Source organism: Salvia splendens, chromosome 6 (assembly GCF_004379255.2).
Source record: "Salvia splendens isolate huo1 chromosome 6, SspV2, whole genome shotgun sequence".
Taxonomy (NCBI): Eukaryota; Viridiplantae; Streptophyta; class Magnoliopsida; order Lamiales; family Lamiaceae; genus Salvia; species Salvia splendens.
This window is the reverse complement of record NC_056037.1, coordinates 17,283,164-17,302,362: the sequence shown is the minus strand read 5'-3', so window position 1 is coordinate 17,302,362 and position 19,199 is coordinate 17,283,164. Positions and strand designations below refer to the sequence as shown.

Here is a 19,199-nt window from a genome sequence, read left to right as displayed (position 1 = left end):
TACAGCTAAAAAAGTAGCAGAGGTATTCATGGATTCTGTTTTTAAACTACATGGTATGCCTGCTAAGATTGTCAGTGATAGAGGTGCTGTGTTTGTGGGAGCTTTTTGGAAAGAATTCATGACATTATTGGGTGTGGATTTGCTTTATCCCATCCTTTTACAGCTAAAAAAGTAGCAGAGGTATTCATGGATTCTGTTTTTAAACTACATGGTATGCCTGCTAAGATTGTCAGTGATAGAGGTGCTGTGTTTGTGGGAGCTTTTTGGAAAGAATTCATGACATTATTGGGTGTGGATTTGCTATACTCTACAACTTATCATCCTGAAACGGATGGACAATCTGAAGTTGTTAATAGGTGCCTACAATGCTACTTGAGATGCTCTATGGGAGAGAAACCGCACTCTTGGGTTCATTGGTTGGGGCTGGCAGAATATTGGTATAACACTACTTACCATTCCAGCATTCATATGACTCCTTTTGAAGCATTATATGGATTTCCACCCCCATTATATGTGCCATACTTACCTGGAGACTCTGATATTGAGGCTGTTGATATTGCCTTACGGGATAGAGATGAGATGATAGTTGTACTTAAAAGAAACATTCAAAAAGCTGCTGAGAGAATGAAGAAGCAGGTTGATCACCATCGTTGTGACAGAGAGTTTCAGATTGGTGATTGGGTATGGCTTAAATTACAAGATTATAGACAGAAATCCCTCAGAGGCAAACATCACAAATTTGAGGCTAAGTTCTTTGGGCCATATCAGATCGTGGACAAAATGGGAAAAGTCTCCTATAAGCTGAATCTACCTTCATCAGCCACTATACATGATGTCTTTCATGTTTCCTTATTGAAGCCAGCAGCCCCCCCTTTCGGCCCTATTACTGATCTCCCAACTATATCTCACATCAATGATGCTATACCACAAGCCATATTGGACAGGAAGATGGTGAAGAGGCACAATCAAGCATCAACCAAATGGCTTATTCACTGGAAAGATAAATCCCCTGCAGATGCCTCTTGGGAATTCGCCGACGTGATTCAGGAGCGTTTTCCTTGGTTCCTTGAGGACAAGGAACCTTGAGTGGGGGTATTGTTGCATGCATGATCATTCATGCGTAAAAGATACATGCAACGTAGAATCGGTGGTTAGAAGTGAAGCCGTTGGAAGTCGTTGAGTTCGTTAGGAGTTAATTGCTTCAATTAACTAATGCCAGCTGGATTAAATCACGTGATATAAACATGTTAGTATACTGAGGTGGAGCTAACGTGGAAATGAGGCGCCAAATGCGTGAGAGCTAAGTATAAAAGAGAGTGAAGCCAACTCAGTCCGTCGTCGTCGATATATGTGATTGTTCATGCTTAGATCGTGGATCTAGAGCGTTATCAATGTTCCTATCTTGTTCTATCTTTGAATTCTACTTGTAATCGTGAGACTTGTTCATTCAATATCATTCCTATTGTTCTACTTAGCTCGTGTTGGTCATATTGCATGATTGTGTGAAGTTACGATCAAAATTGGGAGACCACGACGTAAGATCGTAACAAATGGTAGAGGGGATCAGGGTATCGTCGCTGAGGCGGTGATTAAGGTTATGACCGCCGTCGGCGACTGGCCTCAATGGTGGAGCCGTCGCCGATTTGTTGTTCCCTGGAGCTGTTGCCGCCTTCCACCGCCTTTCTTTCTTCATTTTCGCCGGTTGAGTCGAGAGAAGTTAGATTTTCTGTCGGACAGGCGTGTTGAAAATAGATAGAATTAGGGTTTTCCGCCGTTACGGCGATTAGGGTTGTTCAAGTCGTCGGCAACTCCCCTCAAAGTGGAGATATCGCCAATTTGTTGTTTTATGGAGCCATTATCGCTGTCGATGGGGTTTCTTTTCCATTTTCGCCGGTGAAGTCGAGAGAGAGAAATTAGGGTTTTCGTCTAGCAGCGCCCGAAATGTGACCAAAATGGTATTTATATTTTCTCCCAAATAATTGAATAAATCATAATGTCTATTAATTAGTGTAAGGGCATCCGCAGTGGTCCGGATGTCCCGGCGGACATCCCTGCGGACATCACAAAAACACCTCCTGCCACGGACTTCCCACTGCGGATGCCACGTCATACGGACATCCCACTGTACAGTGACGGACATCCCCAAGAACATCCCGACGGACTTCTCATATTAAAAAAATTCACCCATTTAACAATTTACGGAATTACGCAATTTACGGAAGTAAAATTTCGACACAAATATGGAGAAAATGAGAACACTTTATTTTAAAAAAACATACTTAATTAAAAAAATACATAAAAAATTATATACATATAAAAAAATTAATGCACAAATCGGGAATTTTGCGCCGACATCCGTGGGAGTCAACGCAATGGCGGAAGTCCCGACAGACGTCAGTAAAAAGGCGCGGACATGCGGTGTCCGTATCGGACGTCCGTATCCGTTGAACAATTGCACAATGGCGGACGTCGCGCACGCCGGTCTGACATCCGCGCGGAAGTCCGCCATTGTGGATCCTCTAATAATGTTTTTTTTTTCGTTTTTTTAAGTTTAGGAACTTTCATAAAAAAAAACGTTTTTGGTCTTTTATTAATATATTCAAAAGTTGAGATGAGAGATTGGGCTTGTACAATTTTTTATCTCTTTGTCTATTTGGGCTGTTTCATATTAATATATTTGGGCACCTCATTTTATTGTGTCTGGGGTTTTCTCAATATTAGAATTTGGTTGTTTCAAATACCTACGAAAGAAAATTGTCCAGTTTTCCATATTTATGTGGCTCATTATTAAGATAAACTTTTTCTCAGTTATAATTAAAAAATAAAATGTAATTTTTTCAAATATAATTCTTCTTTATATAGTAGTTTCGTAAATGTTAATTTCTATCTAAATTTTGAAAATTTGTAAAGAATTTTTTATTTGAAATTTATTATTTTTCTAAGTTTTATTTTTCATTTATAAAATATCTGTATTTTGTGATCAAAACTGTTGAACTATTTATTTATTCAAATTATATGCTTTGATCCTCAGTCTCCTCCTTTATTTGTATATCTTATTCTACTCATACTCTTTATTATTCAGTTGCACATTTTCTATTTATCATTTGTTTTATTTGATTTTACTCCAAGCATTACCGTAATTAAAATTGTATAAAATTGTTCGTCGAATATGAAATGTTTTAATTAGAGTGACTTGGGAGAAGCACAGTTCTCTTTTTATTATTTTTATAATGTTTTTAATTGTTTATAAGGTTATGAATACTTATTTTAACTAACACATATTTTTAACTATAAACATCATTATATTATTTTTATCCTTTTTTATTTTAATCTACTTACCTTATAATTTATTTTTATTATTTGAAAATCTTATTTCCCTATGCACGGGTGATAACACTAGTCGACAATTAAGTCAGAGTTAGAGTTAGTATTCCCTCCATTCCATAGTAGTGGGGACATTTCTTTTCGGCACGGAGATTAAGAAATTAGAGAGATGAAGAGAGAATAAAGTGAGAGAGAGTAAAGTAAGTGAAAAGAAATGTGTTAACTTTTACTAAAAAGGGAAATGACTCCACTACTATGGAATGTACAAAAATGGCAAAATGACTCCACTACTATGGAACGGAGGGAGTAGGATATACAAAATTTATGGTTCACAAATATTCTAATAATTTTCTCAGAAAAAAAGTCAGCTCTTATTGTCATCATTTCAAACCAATCCCACCAGTCTATTTTGTCTGTCACGCAACACCTCCAACTTGTATTAAAAATACTTTACCCTTTACTTCCTGTTCAACAAGAATGGTCTTTTTCCTCTTGTATCTTTGATGGGAAATCACTTGATTTTGTGTGAGTAATGTTTTGCACTTTGTGTTAACTATTGCTTTAATTAGTGTTTGTGGGTTCTCATTCTTGAATTTGTACTTTGCAGTATGAAACCATTGCGGAAAAAGGAGCAAACTTTATTGAGTTCATTGAAAATCTTTGCTTGCTTGCTTCAATTGTAAGTCACAAAGGATTCAGCTTTCTCAAATAGAAGAGCTTTGGTGTGTGGGTTTTTGAATAAAGAAAGGATTTTTCTTTATTTATGTCTACGAATTTGCGAGCTTAGGGATCTAAACCCCATGAGAAACCTTGCTTCAACGACAAGTTGGTGCGTTGCTTCCTACTCCTCTTCTCTCACTCTCTGTGATTTTTGAGGTGATTTTGGGAATTGGGTTTGGGTTTTCTTTGAAATTAATTTCACCACATGCTAGGTTTGAAATAATGTTTGTGAATGAAGCTAGGATTTAGGTTTAGGTGTTGTTTTTGGAGTGGGACTGAAATTGAAGTTAGTGGGTGCTCATTTTTTCTTGGTTGGTAGTGGTAGTTTCTAATTTGAGTTTTGTATCAATATCTGAAATAGGGTTTTTGTCATTCTATTTCCAGGGATTGGAAATCCATGTGGGAAGCCATAAAAATGTGGTCTTGATTAGCTACAACTAGTGTGTTTGGATTGTGCTTGGTGATGATTTGTGCTGGTGGTCTTGTTTGATCATGATGGTGATCAGTGATTTCCTGAATTTGGCATTCTTGGCTGGTTTCCTCTGTTTATCCCTGAGCATTGCAGCTCCTGCACACGGCTGTGATCCGAATGATTTCTCGGCCTTGAAGGAGTTTGCAGGCCAGCTGATCAATGGATCTGTTAAATCTTCTTGGTCTGATGATCAAAACTGTTGCAAATGGGAAGGTGTTGTGTGTGAAGTAGGTGTGAGTATGACCGGGGTGAATAGAGTGGTCGCGTTGCAGTTATCTGGTAAAGGTTTGAAGGGAAAAATATCAGAGTCTCTGGGAAGATTGGATCAACTCGAAGTCCTCGATCTCTCTCTCAATTCTCTTGAAGATGGGCTGCCCTTGGAGCTTTCCAACTTGAAGTTGCTTCGAGTTCTTGATCTCAGCCACAACATGCTGGTTGGGGCGCCATTTGTGGAAATCGCTGGATTGAAATCGATCCAATCACTCAACCTGTCCAGCAATTTGCTCTCCGGGAACTTCACTGACATTGGAGTGCTCCCTAATCTTGTTGCTCTTAACATGAGTAGCAATTCACTCACCGGGAAAGTCAGCTCCGAAGTCTGTAGCTTTTCCAAGAGTCTTCGAGTAATGGACTTATCGTCCAATCATCTGACTGGGGGGCTTGAAGGCCTGACTAACTGCAAGGCTCTCCAGCAGCTGCATATCCATTCCAATTCCCTCTCAGGTGACATCCCGGACTCATTATACTCGTTATCTCCGCTGCAGCAGCTTTCCATCTCCTCAAATAGCCTCTCTGGCCAGCTAAGCCTCGGAATCAGTAAGCTTTCCAATCTAAAAGCCTTATATCTCCATGGGAACCAGTTTTCCGGTTACCTTCCTGATGTTTTTGGGAATTTAACTGAGTTAGAACTGTTTGATGCACATTCAAATATATTCTCTGGTCCCTTGCCTTCATCTCTGTCTGTCTGCTCTAAGTTACGGTTGCTTGATCTTCGAAACAACTCCTTTCATGGCCCTATAGATCTTGATTTCTCTCAATTATCCAATCTTTGCACTCTCGAACTTGGTGGCAACCGATTCTCTGGTCCTTTGCCGGAATCACTGTCTAGTTGCCAGAACCTGAAGATTTTGAGTCTTGCCAAGAACAACTTGACTGGCCAGATCCCAGATAGTTATGCTAATCTTTCATCTCTTATGTCTCTTTCGTTGTCAAATAACAGCCTCGTAAACATATTAGGATCCTTGTCTGTGCTGAAGAATTGCAAGAACCTGTCCACCCTTATACTCACCAGAAACTTTCATGGTGAAAACATGCCTCAGAATGTCAGTGGGTTCGAGAGCATGCTGGTGTTTGCTCTAGGAAACTGTGGCCTAAACGGCCGCATTCCAAACTGGCTGTTGAATTGCAAGAAGTTGCAGGTCCTCGACTTATCTTGGAACCGTTTAGAGGGCGGCATCCCTCCTTGGATTGGGGAAATGGAGAATCTCTTCTATGTGGACTTATCGAACAATTCACTAACAGGAGAGATTCCAAAGGGTTTGACGGAGCTCAAGAGTCTCATATCGGCTAAGAGTTGCACGTCAAGCCTCAACACCTCAATGGGAATTCCACTCTTTGTGAAGAGGAATCAGAGTTCTAACGGCTTACAGTATAATCAAGCTTCAAGTTTCCCTCCATCCATATTGTTGAGTAACAATCGTATAAATGGCCCGATTTGGCCTGAAATCGGACAACTGAAGCAGCTCCATGTGTTGGATCTCAGTAGGAATGGTATAAGTGGTAACATCCCCGCCTCCATTTCTGGTATGGGGAACCTCGAGACATTGGATTTGTCATACAATGTTCTCTACGGATCAATCCCTTCATCGTTCAATCAGCTGACCTTCTTGTCCAAGTTCAGTGTTGCTTTTAATCATCTCGAAGGAGCAATTCCGACAGGGGGGCAGTTTCTCAGCTTCCCAAGCTCGAGCTTTGATGGAAACCCCGGACTTTGTGGGAAACTGATTTCTCCGTGTGGTGTCAGCACTATAGGGCTCAGGCCGCCTACGGCTCCATCCAACGATGGTCGTAGGTTCGGGAGAAGCAGTATCCTCGGATTGACGATCAGCATTGGGGTTGGCATTGCTATACTCTTGGCTATTCTTCTGCTCAGGATATCAAGAAGAGACGTTGGAGTGCCGATTGAAGACGTGGAGGAGGATATGAGTCGAGCCCCTCGACTTTCTGATGCGTTCGGGACGCCTAAGCTGGTCATCTTCAAGAATGCTTACTGCAAGGATCTCACTGTCGCGGACTTGCTGAAGTCCACGAACAATTTCAGCCAGTCGAACATCGTTGGCTGTGGAGGATTCGGCCTTGTGTACAAAGCTGACCTGCCTAACGGCTCAAGAGCTGCAATCAAGAGGCTCTCTGGGGATTGCGGACAGATGGAACGCGAATTCCAAGCTGAAGTCGAGGCTCTCTCTCGAGCTCAGCACAAGAACCTCGTATCTCTTCAAGGCTACTGTCGTTATGGAAACGACAGGCTGTTGATCTACTCCTACATGGAAAACGGGAGCCTCGACTACTGGTTGCACGAAAGAGTAGACGGGAGCTCCTCTCTACCGTGGGAAACAAGACTGAGAGTCGCTCAAGGAGCGGCTCGTGGATTGGCCTATCTACACAAGGAGCCAAATATAGTTCACCGAGACATCAAGACAAGCAACATTCTCTTGGACGAGAAGTTCGAGGCTCACTTGGCCGACTTTGGGCTGTCAAGGCTGCTCCACCCGTACGACACGCATGTGACAACGGATTTGGTCGGGACCTTAGGTTACATCCCGCCCGAGTATAGTCAGACGCTGACTGCAACTTTCAGGGGCGACGTTTACAGTTTTGGGGTCGTTATTCTAGAGCTGATAACGGGGAGACGGCCTGTTGAAGTGTGCAGAGGCAAGAACTGCCGGAATCTGGTGGGATGGATGTATCAGTTGAAATCAGAGAAGAGGGAATCGGAGCTATTCGATTCGTGTCTGAAAGAGAGAGACTGCGAAAAACAGCTGTTGGAGTTGCTTGATATAGCTTGTAAATGTATAGAGCAGGATCCTAGAAAAAGACCATCAATTGATGAAGTTGTTTCATTGCTTGAAGCAGTTGAGATAGAAAAGGTTTGAATATAGGTTTTTTATGGTTTTTTTTTTTACATCCAGACTTGTGTTTTTTGAAGGATTTGAAGTGGAAAATATGGTTTTATTGTTATGCATTTCTCTTCATCTGATTTTGGTCCCCGATTGTGTTCATATTTTAATTATTGTCAACTGAGTGCAATTTGATGGTTTAAAGGCTTTCTGTAGCACTGCCATATTCTTTATTTTTTAGGGTTGATTATATACAATTTATTGCACCTTTTTTTTTGGTTGATAACCAACTTTTAATTTTTTCCCAATATGAAAAAGGTAAATAACAACAACAGATAAAGTCGTGATATTAATTGTCAAGTTGAAAGTTCGTAGGGAAAAACAAGTTATTTAAAAGTTTCATGATATTAGGAATCAATCCCTATTAAAAATTATTGTTAACTTTTTTCTAATTCAACCTTCGTGCCAAATAAAAGCTAATATTTCATTTGTCCGCGAATAGGAGTCTCCTTTTTTCATTTTAGTTCATACGCGAATAGAAGTTTCGATTTATTTTAACTATAAATGGTAATAGGGTCTCACATTCAACTAACTCATTCACTCACATTTCATTTAAAACTGATTAGGGCTGGGTATATATATCGAAAAAACGGTATATCGATCGTATCGTACCGAAAAATATGGAAAAATATCAAATTTTCTGTACGATAACGATATGAATTTTTTTATATCTCGATATACCGTTTTATATCGAATATACGATATATATCGATATTATCGGTATACCAAAATATATCGAAAATCTATACATACTGAATTATCGATACATATCGTTTATACCGATTATAATATAATAATATAATAATATAATTTATTTTTTAAGATTAAAAGTTTAAAATCATAAATAGATATCCATTTAATTTATTTATATATATAAAAAATATTTATTGATCAATTATATTCGTGTACTATTAAAATTCCCTTTTGAATTAGTACTAATTTATCTCTTGGTCTTGAATTTATGTAGGTTAATATTTCTAGATGGTTTCAACAAAATGAAGGGTTTGGTGCTCAAGATCAAGATGTTGATCATTTTTGCTAATTATTGTAATGTATTTTGTTCGAACTTGATTTGATTATGGTATTTTTTGGTGTTTTGTTGTGTTGGATTTTGATTATGGAGATGTGAACAATGTTTATTTCATTATGTTGAAATTATATTAATTTTGATTTTATTTTTCAGTTTTGAAATTATATTTTTTTGTATAAAGGTATTCGAAATGATATAAAATTTTGGTATATCGTACGAAATTTCGATATACCGTTCAGAACGGTATATCGAAGTTCGGTACGATATATCAAAATTTCGATACGGTAACGGTATAGTTTTTTTTCCATACCGAAACTTTCGATACGATAACGATATGAAATTATTTCATATCGATATTTTCGATATGTTAACGATATAAAATTTTTTATACGATATATCGTATCGACCCGTCCCTAAACTGATATATACTCCCTCCGTCCTATTAAAACTGATATATACTCCCTCCGTCCTATTAAATATGAAATACTCCCTCCGTCCCAGTTTAAGAGTCCCATTTAGAATTTACCATATTTAGACATAAAATTTTACATCATTGTTGATGAAATTTACACTTAAATGTCCTTACTTTCATAAAAATAAAACAAAAGAAACACCTTTTACATACAAAAAGTCAAAAGGGTCCCACTTTTCACTACCTCACTTCAATTATTACACACTCCAATAGCCACTACCTCACTTCAATTATTATACACTCCAACAATTTCTTAAAACATGTTCCCTAACTGAGACGGGAGTATTTGGTTTTCAGCACGAGATTTGATATAGTGTTGTTTTGTGAGTTAATGAAGAGTGACTAAAGTAAGAAAGAATAAAAAGTAGAGAGAGTATGTTGTTTCTAATTTAAGAAACGTTTCATTTTTAATGGGACAACCCTAAAAGGAAAACGTTTCATTTCTAATAGGACATAGGGAGTATACAAGTGGGATTCATATTCCACTAACTTTTTCCACCCCTTTTCTTAATATTTATTAAAACCCTTGATACCGAAAAATGAGACTCATAATAGTGGACAGATGGAATAGCAACAAAGATAGACCTCGAGATAAGAGTGCAATTCAATATATGTGGATTGGCCTAAATAGGTTTCTAAATTTTGAGGAATAGAGTTAAAAAAAAATTAACCTCATAAATTTGGATTTGGATCCCCTGCTCTGGAGAAAAGTACTGTAGGGGATGCTCTCTCTCACACCCCACTATTTTATAAAAAATGAAATTAATATGTGCATTCCATTTTTGGAAAGTTATATCAATTTAATAATATAGGTCTCACTATCTACTAACTCTACTTTAACTACCATTCTCCCCATCTCTCTTACTTTACCAATTTTGTCTTAATTCTCGTGTCATCTCATCCGTCCATATTTTATGGGACGAAGGGAGTATATTTCATGATAAAAATAATAGCACGTACGAGACAACATCCCTTGTTGTGCTTCTCTTAACAGCAGGGAATCCAAACCCCATAAATTTTGGCCAATATCCCTATTACTAATTAGAAAAAAAATCATAAACTCAAACCCTTATGATAAAATTATATCTAAACTCAACTTTTAATCCTAACTAGTATCACGCCTGTGCACAGATTAATATATTTTTAAAACATTAATTTTCAATTTTAAATTAATTAAATAAATTAGAATCAATATTAACAATGAACAATATGAGTAACAATTTTAATTATATGAGAATCAGAAATCTATACAAATCAACATTGAAGTATAATAAATTTGAAACAAATCGCATAATATAATATTTAAACATTAAATCATGGAGTAGGAAGATAAAAATCTATCACAATAAATAATAAATACAATGGATAATTACTCATCATTTTTAAAACTTCTTTATACACTACATTAACTTTAAAATTTAAATCAATCTCATCATTATAAACTAAAACCTTCAATTCTTCACAATCCGTCACTCTTCAACAGAACTCGTAGGTAAAGCCGTCTGACTCACCTAAAACTACAATAAAATAAAGAACAAAATCAATTTGCAATGCACAAAATCAATAATCAATATGTATTAAAACGATCATCCGTAGAGCCAAGCATAAGATGTATGAGACCCATGAAAATACACAATCGAACAATTTACACCACATAATTCTGTGGAGGCTTCCCTAGCCATCCAAATCAAGAAGATAAAGCTATAGTGACTACGAACTAACATCAATCAACGTGACAAATAGAGTATAAAAGTATTTATTTACCTGGGAATGGGAGAGGGTAGGCATGCACAAACCGAACCGAACCGTCGGTCCGTCGGTTAACCGGCGGTTCGGAACCGCTGGTTCACAAACCGGAACCGGAACCGGAACCGGCAGACGGTTCGGCGGTTCATGTGGGCCGGTTCAGGTTCAAGAATTTCAGGAACCGGAACCGGCGGTTTCGCCGGTTCGAACCGGCGGTTCAAATTAAATTTAAAAAATATATTTATTATTTATAAAAATTATTTTTTATATTTAAAAATCAATCAATTTTCACAAATAAATAAATAAATATAAAAACTTCATAATAACCCATATTTATTTGTTGGGCCTCTGAATTCTAAAAACCAATCTTAGTTATTTCTATTTTATAGAAACATCCTTGAATATTTAGTATTTCACTTTCAATGTGAGACAAATATGTTGAAGTATTTTATGTTATAACTACATGTTTAGCTCATTCATTCATCTTTTTCCAATGTGTGATACAAAACTTTCTTTTGTCTTCTACTTTTCTTTATTTTTTTACTATATTTTATTATTCACTAATTTTATCTTTATTTTTGTCATGATTCTTTTTCTAACACAAATTTATAGATAATAATAGCATCAAATAGAATAGTTTAATTAAATTTGAATGTTGCATGTTGCTCATAATTTGTATATTTATATAATGTGGATGTGTTCAAATAATATTTGGATTTAAATGTGCTCTCTTTTAATAATTCTAAGAAATCATTTTTGGTTGTTTCACTTTTATAGAGACATCCTTAAATATTTTGTGTTTCACTTTCAATGTGGGACAAAATATGTTGAAGTATTTTCTTTTATAACTATATGTTTAGATCATTCATTCATCTTTTTTCCAATGTGGGATACAAAACTTTCTTTTATCTTCTACTTTTCTTTATTTTATACTACATTTTATTATTCACTAACATTATCTTTATTTTTGTATGATTTTTTTCAAGACAAATTTATAGTTAATAATAGTAACAACTAGAATAGTTTAGTTTGAATAGTTTAATTAAATTTGAATGTTGGATGTTGCTCATAATTTGTATATTTATAGAATGTGGACATGTTGCTAATTTTTCTCAATATATTGATTAAAATATGAAAAGAACAACAATTAATATAATTTGTATCATAATGATAAAAATAGATAACTAAAGAATGATTTGTATAGCGATATAATATAGTTTATATATTTATATATTAGTAGTAGACTAATAGTATGATTTTGTATAATAGTTTATTATTCACTAACAGGCCCGAAACTGGCGGTTTTGGCTGAAAACCAGCGGTTTTGAACCGTCCCATGAACCGCCGGTTTTTTGAACCGGAACCACCTAGAACCTAGGCGGGCCAGTTCACGTTCAATGAAATTTTGAACCGTGAACCGCGGGTTCCGAACTGGAACCGACTGTTTTTGAACCGTGTGCATGCCTAGGAGAGGGAGGTGAATATGTCTACTGGGCGAGAATATATATAGCATAAATGATTCCATGAATGTAACCAAAAGAAGCGTCAATAAGAAGCAAATCCAAAACTCAACATGTTAATTTCACCAAAATCAAATATAAATATAGTAGTAATTGTATACTATCGAATTAAAGAAAAGAATATTAATTAGAAAGAGAAATAGAAGTACCCCATAGCCAAACTTGAGGAAAACACCGAGTGGAGGAAGAAGAATAGCCACGATAATGTCGATGAAAGTTTTTGTTCCCATTTTTCGTTTTTTCTCTCTCTTTTTAATTTCCAAGAAGAAGAAAATAGAAATGTAGAAACGTTTAGAAGAGAAATTGAATAAAATTATTTTTGCTAACCTCCCACTCACTCACGTATATATGAAACATGGGAAACTAATCTCCACTGATACGAAGAAACGTGGGAAACCAACTAAGTAGGATTATATATTTATTAGAATTAATTTCGTTCTCTATATTTCATATAGATAAATAAATTAGTTAAATTCTATCGCTACAATTATGGAATTCAAATTTGTGTTAAATTTTAAATTTACAAATAAAATACTTTCGTGACTCTAGATTTTTAATTTAATAAAATCATCAAATTATCTTTGCTAACCTCCCACTTAGGGCTGGGTAAAAATACCGAAATACTTAAATACCGCTCTTACCGTATCGAAAAAATACCGAAAATACCAGATTTTCGGTATACCGCAATTTTCGGTAAGGTATCATACCTTACCAATTTATTTCGGTACGGTAACGGTATGAATTTTCATATACCGAGGTATACCGGGATATACCGAAAATACGGTATATACCGTAATTTTAGGTATATACCGAAAATATGGTATATATCATAATTTTCGGTATATACCGATATCAATATATGCCAAATTATATCAAGTAAATTCATACTTTTACCAAACAAATAAATATTTACATGTAGAAATCAAATCTTGCCTCATTTTAGTTGTCGGGTAATCATGTAAATATAAAATCAAATAAACTCAATTAGGAAAACTTGATATCGTTGAATCAATTAGTTTCAAACAAATATAAGATTTTAGTTAAATTAGTTCCAAACAAATATCGTTGAACGTTATGTGATTGCGTGAAATTTAATTGTTGCAGTTTTTTATTGAATATGTTTGAGGTTGATTAAATTTCATGTTTTCTAAGTATTTTAGAAATTTTATTTTCATTTGTGTTTGTATTTAGAATTATTTACAAAATAATGATATTTTGGTATGTCGTATTGTAGTCCGATATACAGTAAAACTCTGGTATACCGCAAAAGTACGGTATACCGAATTTAGATGTGTCATACTGAAAATAAGGTATGGCATCGATATTGAAATTTGTCATACCGAAAATAAGGTATACCGAAGTTCGGTATACCGAAAATTTTGGTAAGGTAAGGTATGATTTTTTCTCATATCGAATTTTTGGTAAGGTATACGGTATGATGGTTTCGGTAAGGTATACCGTACCTACCCACCCATTCCCACTCACTCCACTCTCACTCACTCTAGATTTTTAATTTAAAAATTTATTTTTTTAAAAACTCTCCAAAATATAGATGACACTATCAGAACTCATCATCGCCAAGGGAACCTCTCCTTGTCGCTCTCGAGAATGACCAGATGATACGAGTAAACTCGTATCGAGAGATAACTGCGAGAGATCGCGGAGAAGATGTTGGTTCGTTCGCAGGATCCTCCTGTCGAGCAGCTAACTATCGTTCAACTAGGGTTTTTGATAAACTAAATTGTAGAGAAAAGTAAAAGAATAAAAAGATAAAGATAAATGTATTTATTCAAATGGATGATTCAAAAGATAACAAAGGATCCTATTTATAATAGGAGTAACCTAACTTAATGATCAAGAAATAAATATCCTAATTATATAGAGTTCTCTCACCAATTGTTAAGAGATGATTTCTCTTAACAAGATTCCGGCATCGCGATTGCAATCATCGGAGGGATAAAAGGTAGTCGCGGGAGCTTTGCCCGTCGATCAAACCAAGAACAATACGGAATTGAAATAAAAGCGTGAAAATAAAATAGAAGGATAATAAGATTATTTAATATTTCTTGAATGATCAAAATGAATAACAATGTCCACTATTTATAATAGTAGATACCCTAACTTAAGGAACAAGAAAATAATCCTAATAAATATGAAAAGATATAGAAAATCAATAACTAAGTAATTAACTAAATAATAGATATATGGTGGTATTCCATAGATATTCTCGTATCAACTCCCCCATGGTTAAAATTCACCTTGTTCTCAAGGTGGAAACCATGAAACAATAAAGAACATCGAGGTATCACCTTCGCATGAAACACATGATTTCTTCCATTTCCATGATCTCAAGCATCGAGTCTGTAGGTTCCTCATCAACCTCAAGGAATGCAAGAATGCATTAGTCCATTTTTTCTTTCTCTCCAAACCCAATGACTCTCTATCATTATATCGGCCTTGATTCTTGAGCATTACCTCATCTTCAAGATAATCCTCCGCCATTGAGTCGACCAATTCAATTGGAATCAAAGTGTAACCAATGCAAACTGGGCTAAACTCCAAATTCTGAGGCGGGGTTTCATCTCCTTCATCAAACACCTGCATAGACTTATGCTTCATGGTCCAGATCGACTCTTCTACCTCAACTGTTTCCCTCTCTCGCCTCATCATCTTCCCATTCCTTCACAGTTAATGGCGGCCTCTTGGCGTTGAATACTTCCCGTGAGGGATCAGAGTGTAGTGCAGTCACCTCACCGGGTTGAAGAGGGAAAAGTCTATCCATTTGTTTCTGAAGAGCCCATGCCCAAAGATGGAAGGTATCCGGGAAGCCTCGAGGCCAAATCTATATATAACTAACATAACTTTCTCCATCACAGTTCCCACAAAATCACATAAAGAAAGATCCACCATGCCTTTCTCAACCCATAATTGAAGAACCAAGAAATGCTTAGAATTGCCCGATCGATTTAAATCAAACATATTTTCAGTTTCAAGAAGAAACTTCAAAGTATTATAATTCACTCTGCACCTTAACATGTGGATATCTCGAGGAACAGTATCACACCCAAGTCGATCAACAAAAGTAATCCAGGCTATTATCTGTTTTTCTTTGAACCGAGGAAAAATAATGTCACTGTAGAACCGAGCAGGAGCATACGTAGGAATATTTACTATTGTAACATCTTCTTTCAAGTATTCCAGAAAATGATGAATTACAAACATGTCGTCAACCAAATCTGCTTCCTTGACATACTCGAAGTTGGTTGGATTAGAAGTTTTTAGAATCCCGTCCTCCTCTTTAATGTCTAACAATACCTTTTCCTCCCCAATTTTATCCTCTTCCTCCCCAATTTTATCTCGATTAAGTAAACGATCACTTACAATTTCATCATAATGAATTTGCTGAGATTGCATTGATTTATGTTCATCGATATCATTGGCAAGGGACTCTATTGAGCCATACCTGATATCATGGTTGCACGGTGGGGAGTGCAGCGTTGGTGGCTGCTGCAGAGAACATGATATTGGCGCCGTGTACGGGACGCTGAACGTAGGGACTGGAGGAGGTTGCGTGGCAGCGTGTGGATCCCTCAGGCAACGTTTGTTGCCATCCATCCGAGACTCCAAATTTCTGACAATTGCAGTTAGGCGCTCAAACTGTGAAACCAAGGCTGTCAACGGTAGATCCAGTTCTGAATCCGGTGTCACCGGATCTTGTGGCATGCCAAGAGGCTCCGTACCCGGATATGGCGGTGGCTCCGGCTAATCGAATCCCGCACAAGGCGGCTGCGCAAGCAACTGGTCAACAACCCGTTGCTGGTACGCTTCTAGTCGGTAGTAAGGATTCAGGGTCTGCTCGTCAATATTAGGATTCAAATGCTGAGGTTGTTGATACCATCCGGAATAACCGGCGATGAAGGCGCCGTGAGCAAACTAATTCTGGACTAGTGGGGGTTAGTACTCAAATTGGCGGCTGTGATACTCTGATGTTTGATAGGGCGTCGGTAAGTCTCAGTAGGTAGATGGCCAGCCGGTTGGGGATTCTTGAACATATGATCTGTACTCTTGCTGCAAGTGATACCAAGGTGGGTCCCAACAGGAAGGGGATCGTGGCTGCGACGGTTGTGTGTGGTGGTCGAATTGATGGCCCTGGTGGTAGGGATCGGGTTGTAATTGATCCGCCGCGCTAAACGACGGCACATCGTATTGCAATCCTTGGTCGAGCGATTGCAACTCCCATAATTGCCGTTGCTGGTACATGTTGACGGATAGAGGCGTGGCAGTGGTAGAGACGGTGGTAATGCGGAGGATGAGAACCGATGAAATCACCAGATGATACGAGTAAACTCGTATCGAGGGATAATTGTGAGAAATCGCGGAGAAGATGTTGGTTCGTTTGCGAGATCCTCCCGTCGAGTAGCCAACTATCGTTCAACTAGGGTTTTTGATAAAGTAAATTGCAAAGAAAAGTAAAAGACGATAAAAAGATAAAGATAAATGTATTTCTTCAAATGAATGATTCAAAAGATAACAAATGCTCCTATTTATAATAGGAGTAACCTAACTTAATGATCAAGAAATAAATATCTTAATTATATAGAAAAGATATAGAAAATCACTCATTAACTAAATAATAGAGATATGATGGTATTCCATACATATTCTCACATCACCAAACATGTAAGAGAAACGGAAACCAGTTGCTAAAAATACAAGTTTCTAAATATCTTTTATTAAACTGTCCATAAGCTTCCATTAAAACAAACAATTAGGCATGTATATTACTAATTGAATAGAAAAAGATGAACTCAATCTCTTAAAGGGATTGAATTATAACCACAACTCAAATTCTAATCTGGGTTAAAAAAACTGCAAATGAATTCAATTCCTTAAAGAGTATAGAATTTAACTCAAACAAAATAACTAAAAATTAAATCTAAAATTAGAAAACCATCTAAAGATAAACTCTCATTGTAAGTCATCATCTTCATCGCAAGAGGCCTCACACTTGCAACAACTTGGTTTTTATACATCCTGGGAAGTTCTCCACTCCACACTCCATAATTCATACTCCCTACGTTCCATAGTAGTAGAAGCGTTTCTTTTCAACACGCGATTTAAGAAAAAATGTGTTAAGTGAGTTAAGTAAATAAAGAATAAAATAGGAAATGAAAAAGGTAGAGAAATGAAGAGAGAATAAAGTAGGAGAGAGCAAGATAAATTAGAAGAGATGTATTGACTTTTACTAAAAAGGAAAATGATTCTACTACTATGAAACATACCAAAATGACAAAATGATTCCACTACTATAAAACAGAGGGAGTATATGACATATCCATATCATCTAGTGTTGCACTTGGATCAATCAAGCAAAGCAGGATAAGAATTTCAAAGGAAGACAAAGACGAAGATACCTCAACTAGGTTATGTTTAGCATGTTTTCATTTGTTATTTTTAAACTACTTGTTTAGGGTTTGAGAGTAATTCACTTGAATATAATGTTTTTCTAATTATTTATCCAACATTCAAACCTCATTTTCCTTTAATATTTCGTTGTGTTTCTATAAAACTCAAGAGATGAGTATTAATGCTTTTACATAGAGATTATTAAAATCAAGCCAACAATAAACAATGATTTTTGAAACTGAGTCTGATCATATGAGTTGTTAGGAGTTACTACTACAACTTAATAATTCAAAATTGGATCAAGTTTATAATCAACTAATCTGTTTAAGATTAAAATAATTAACTCATCCTGCTAGTATAACTTTCACCACTAAAAACTTATTTTTGAAGAAAAAAAAATTGAGATACAATTATATGAGTTGGAAATTTGAAAAATAACCATAATTTAGGATGAAAAAAAAACACTCCTAAATAGTGTTTGACGTCTTAATTGCAATATTTTGAGACTATGTATTAATCTGTATGATACATATACTAACAGAGATGTAATCCGTTGCTAACTTTCTTAAGTTGCTAACTCTGCTAATTCATCAATGCAGTGTATTGAAAATGTTAAAACGATAACATTGAAATGCAATATAAACTTAGTTAATATTTTTATACACTGTGCTGACATTGATATTTAAAAAAATGCCAACACAGTGTATTAAAATGTTAACACAAATTTGTATTGATATTTTAATGTGATCGTGTTGACATTTTTAATACACTATGTTCATAAGTTAGCAAGTTAGCAATTTAAGAAAAATTAACCTTATAATGCACCATCTGTATTAAAATATAATTATATAGGAACAACACTATTTAATTTCTAGTATATAATTTGGAACGAATAAAAAATGCATCACTATCATTTCGCAATTTTCAATAATACTACAAATGTACTCCCTATCCTGTATAAACCTTGATTTGGCAGGATGGTGAAATCAAGTGAAAATTGCAACACACATTAATTTGTGTATTTGCGAAACACAAAAAAAGGGGAAATCTTTTGTATCTTGAGGCATTTCAGTCAGGATGGATCTAGCATTAAGCTAGATGGGGCAAATGTCCCTGCTCATATTTATGTATAACAAATTATAGAGATTTTTGTATTAATCTTCCATTAATTGTCCTTCTTTAATTTTTAAAATTTCTTCATGTATATTTTTATCCCTCTTGATAAGAATTTCTAGATCCGTTCCTGATTTCAATTAATTCAAGTAACTCAAGATGATCAGCATAATGAATTTATGTATGGCCTTAATTTTCTATATTTTGAACTCGTTCACGA

The 19,199-nt window shown here is 35.9% G+C and overlaps 1 protein-coding gene across 2 annotated transcripts; it reads left to right on the top strand.

Moving 5' to 3' along the window:
- The first annotated feature begins 3,714 nt into the window (after positions 1–3,714).
- Positions 3,715–7,753, top strand: LOC121808380 (phytosulfokine receptor 2-like). Of its 2 annotated transcripts, none has more exons than XM_042208836.1 (3): positions 3,715–3,849; positions 3,932–4,003; positions 4,429–7,753. In XM_042208836.1, the coding sequence occupies exon 3, from the start codon at positions 4,537–4,539 to the stop codon at positions 7,666–7,668; it is 3,132 nt and encodes a 1,043-aa protein (XP_042064770.1). In that variant the 5' UTR covers positions 3,715–3,849; positions 3,932–4,003; positions 4,429–4,536; the 3' UTR covers positions 7,669–7,753. The 2 variants fall into 2 exon arrangements, with proteins under 2 accessions (XP_042064770.1, XP_042064769.1); XM_042208835.1 differs by having other exon boundaries at positions 3,932–4,153.
- Positions 7,754–19,199: the final 11,446 nt, after the last annotated feature.

Excerpts from the sequence above, each read along its gene's own strand:
- LOC121808380 (XM_042208836.1), top strand. The coding sequence starts at position 4,537 with ATGATGGTGATCAGTGATTTCCTGAATTTGGCATTCTTGGCTGGTTTC.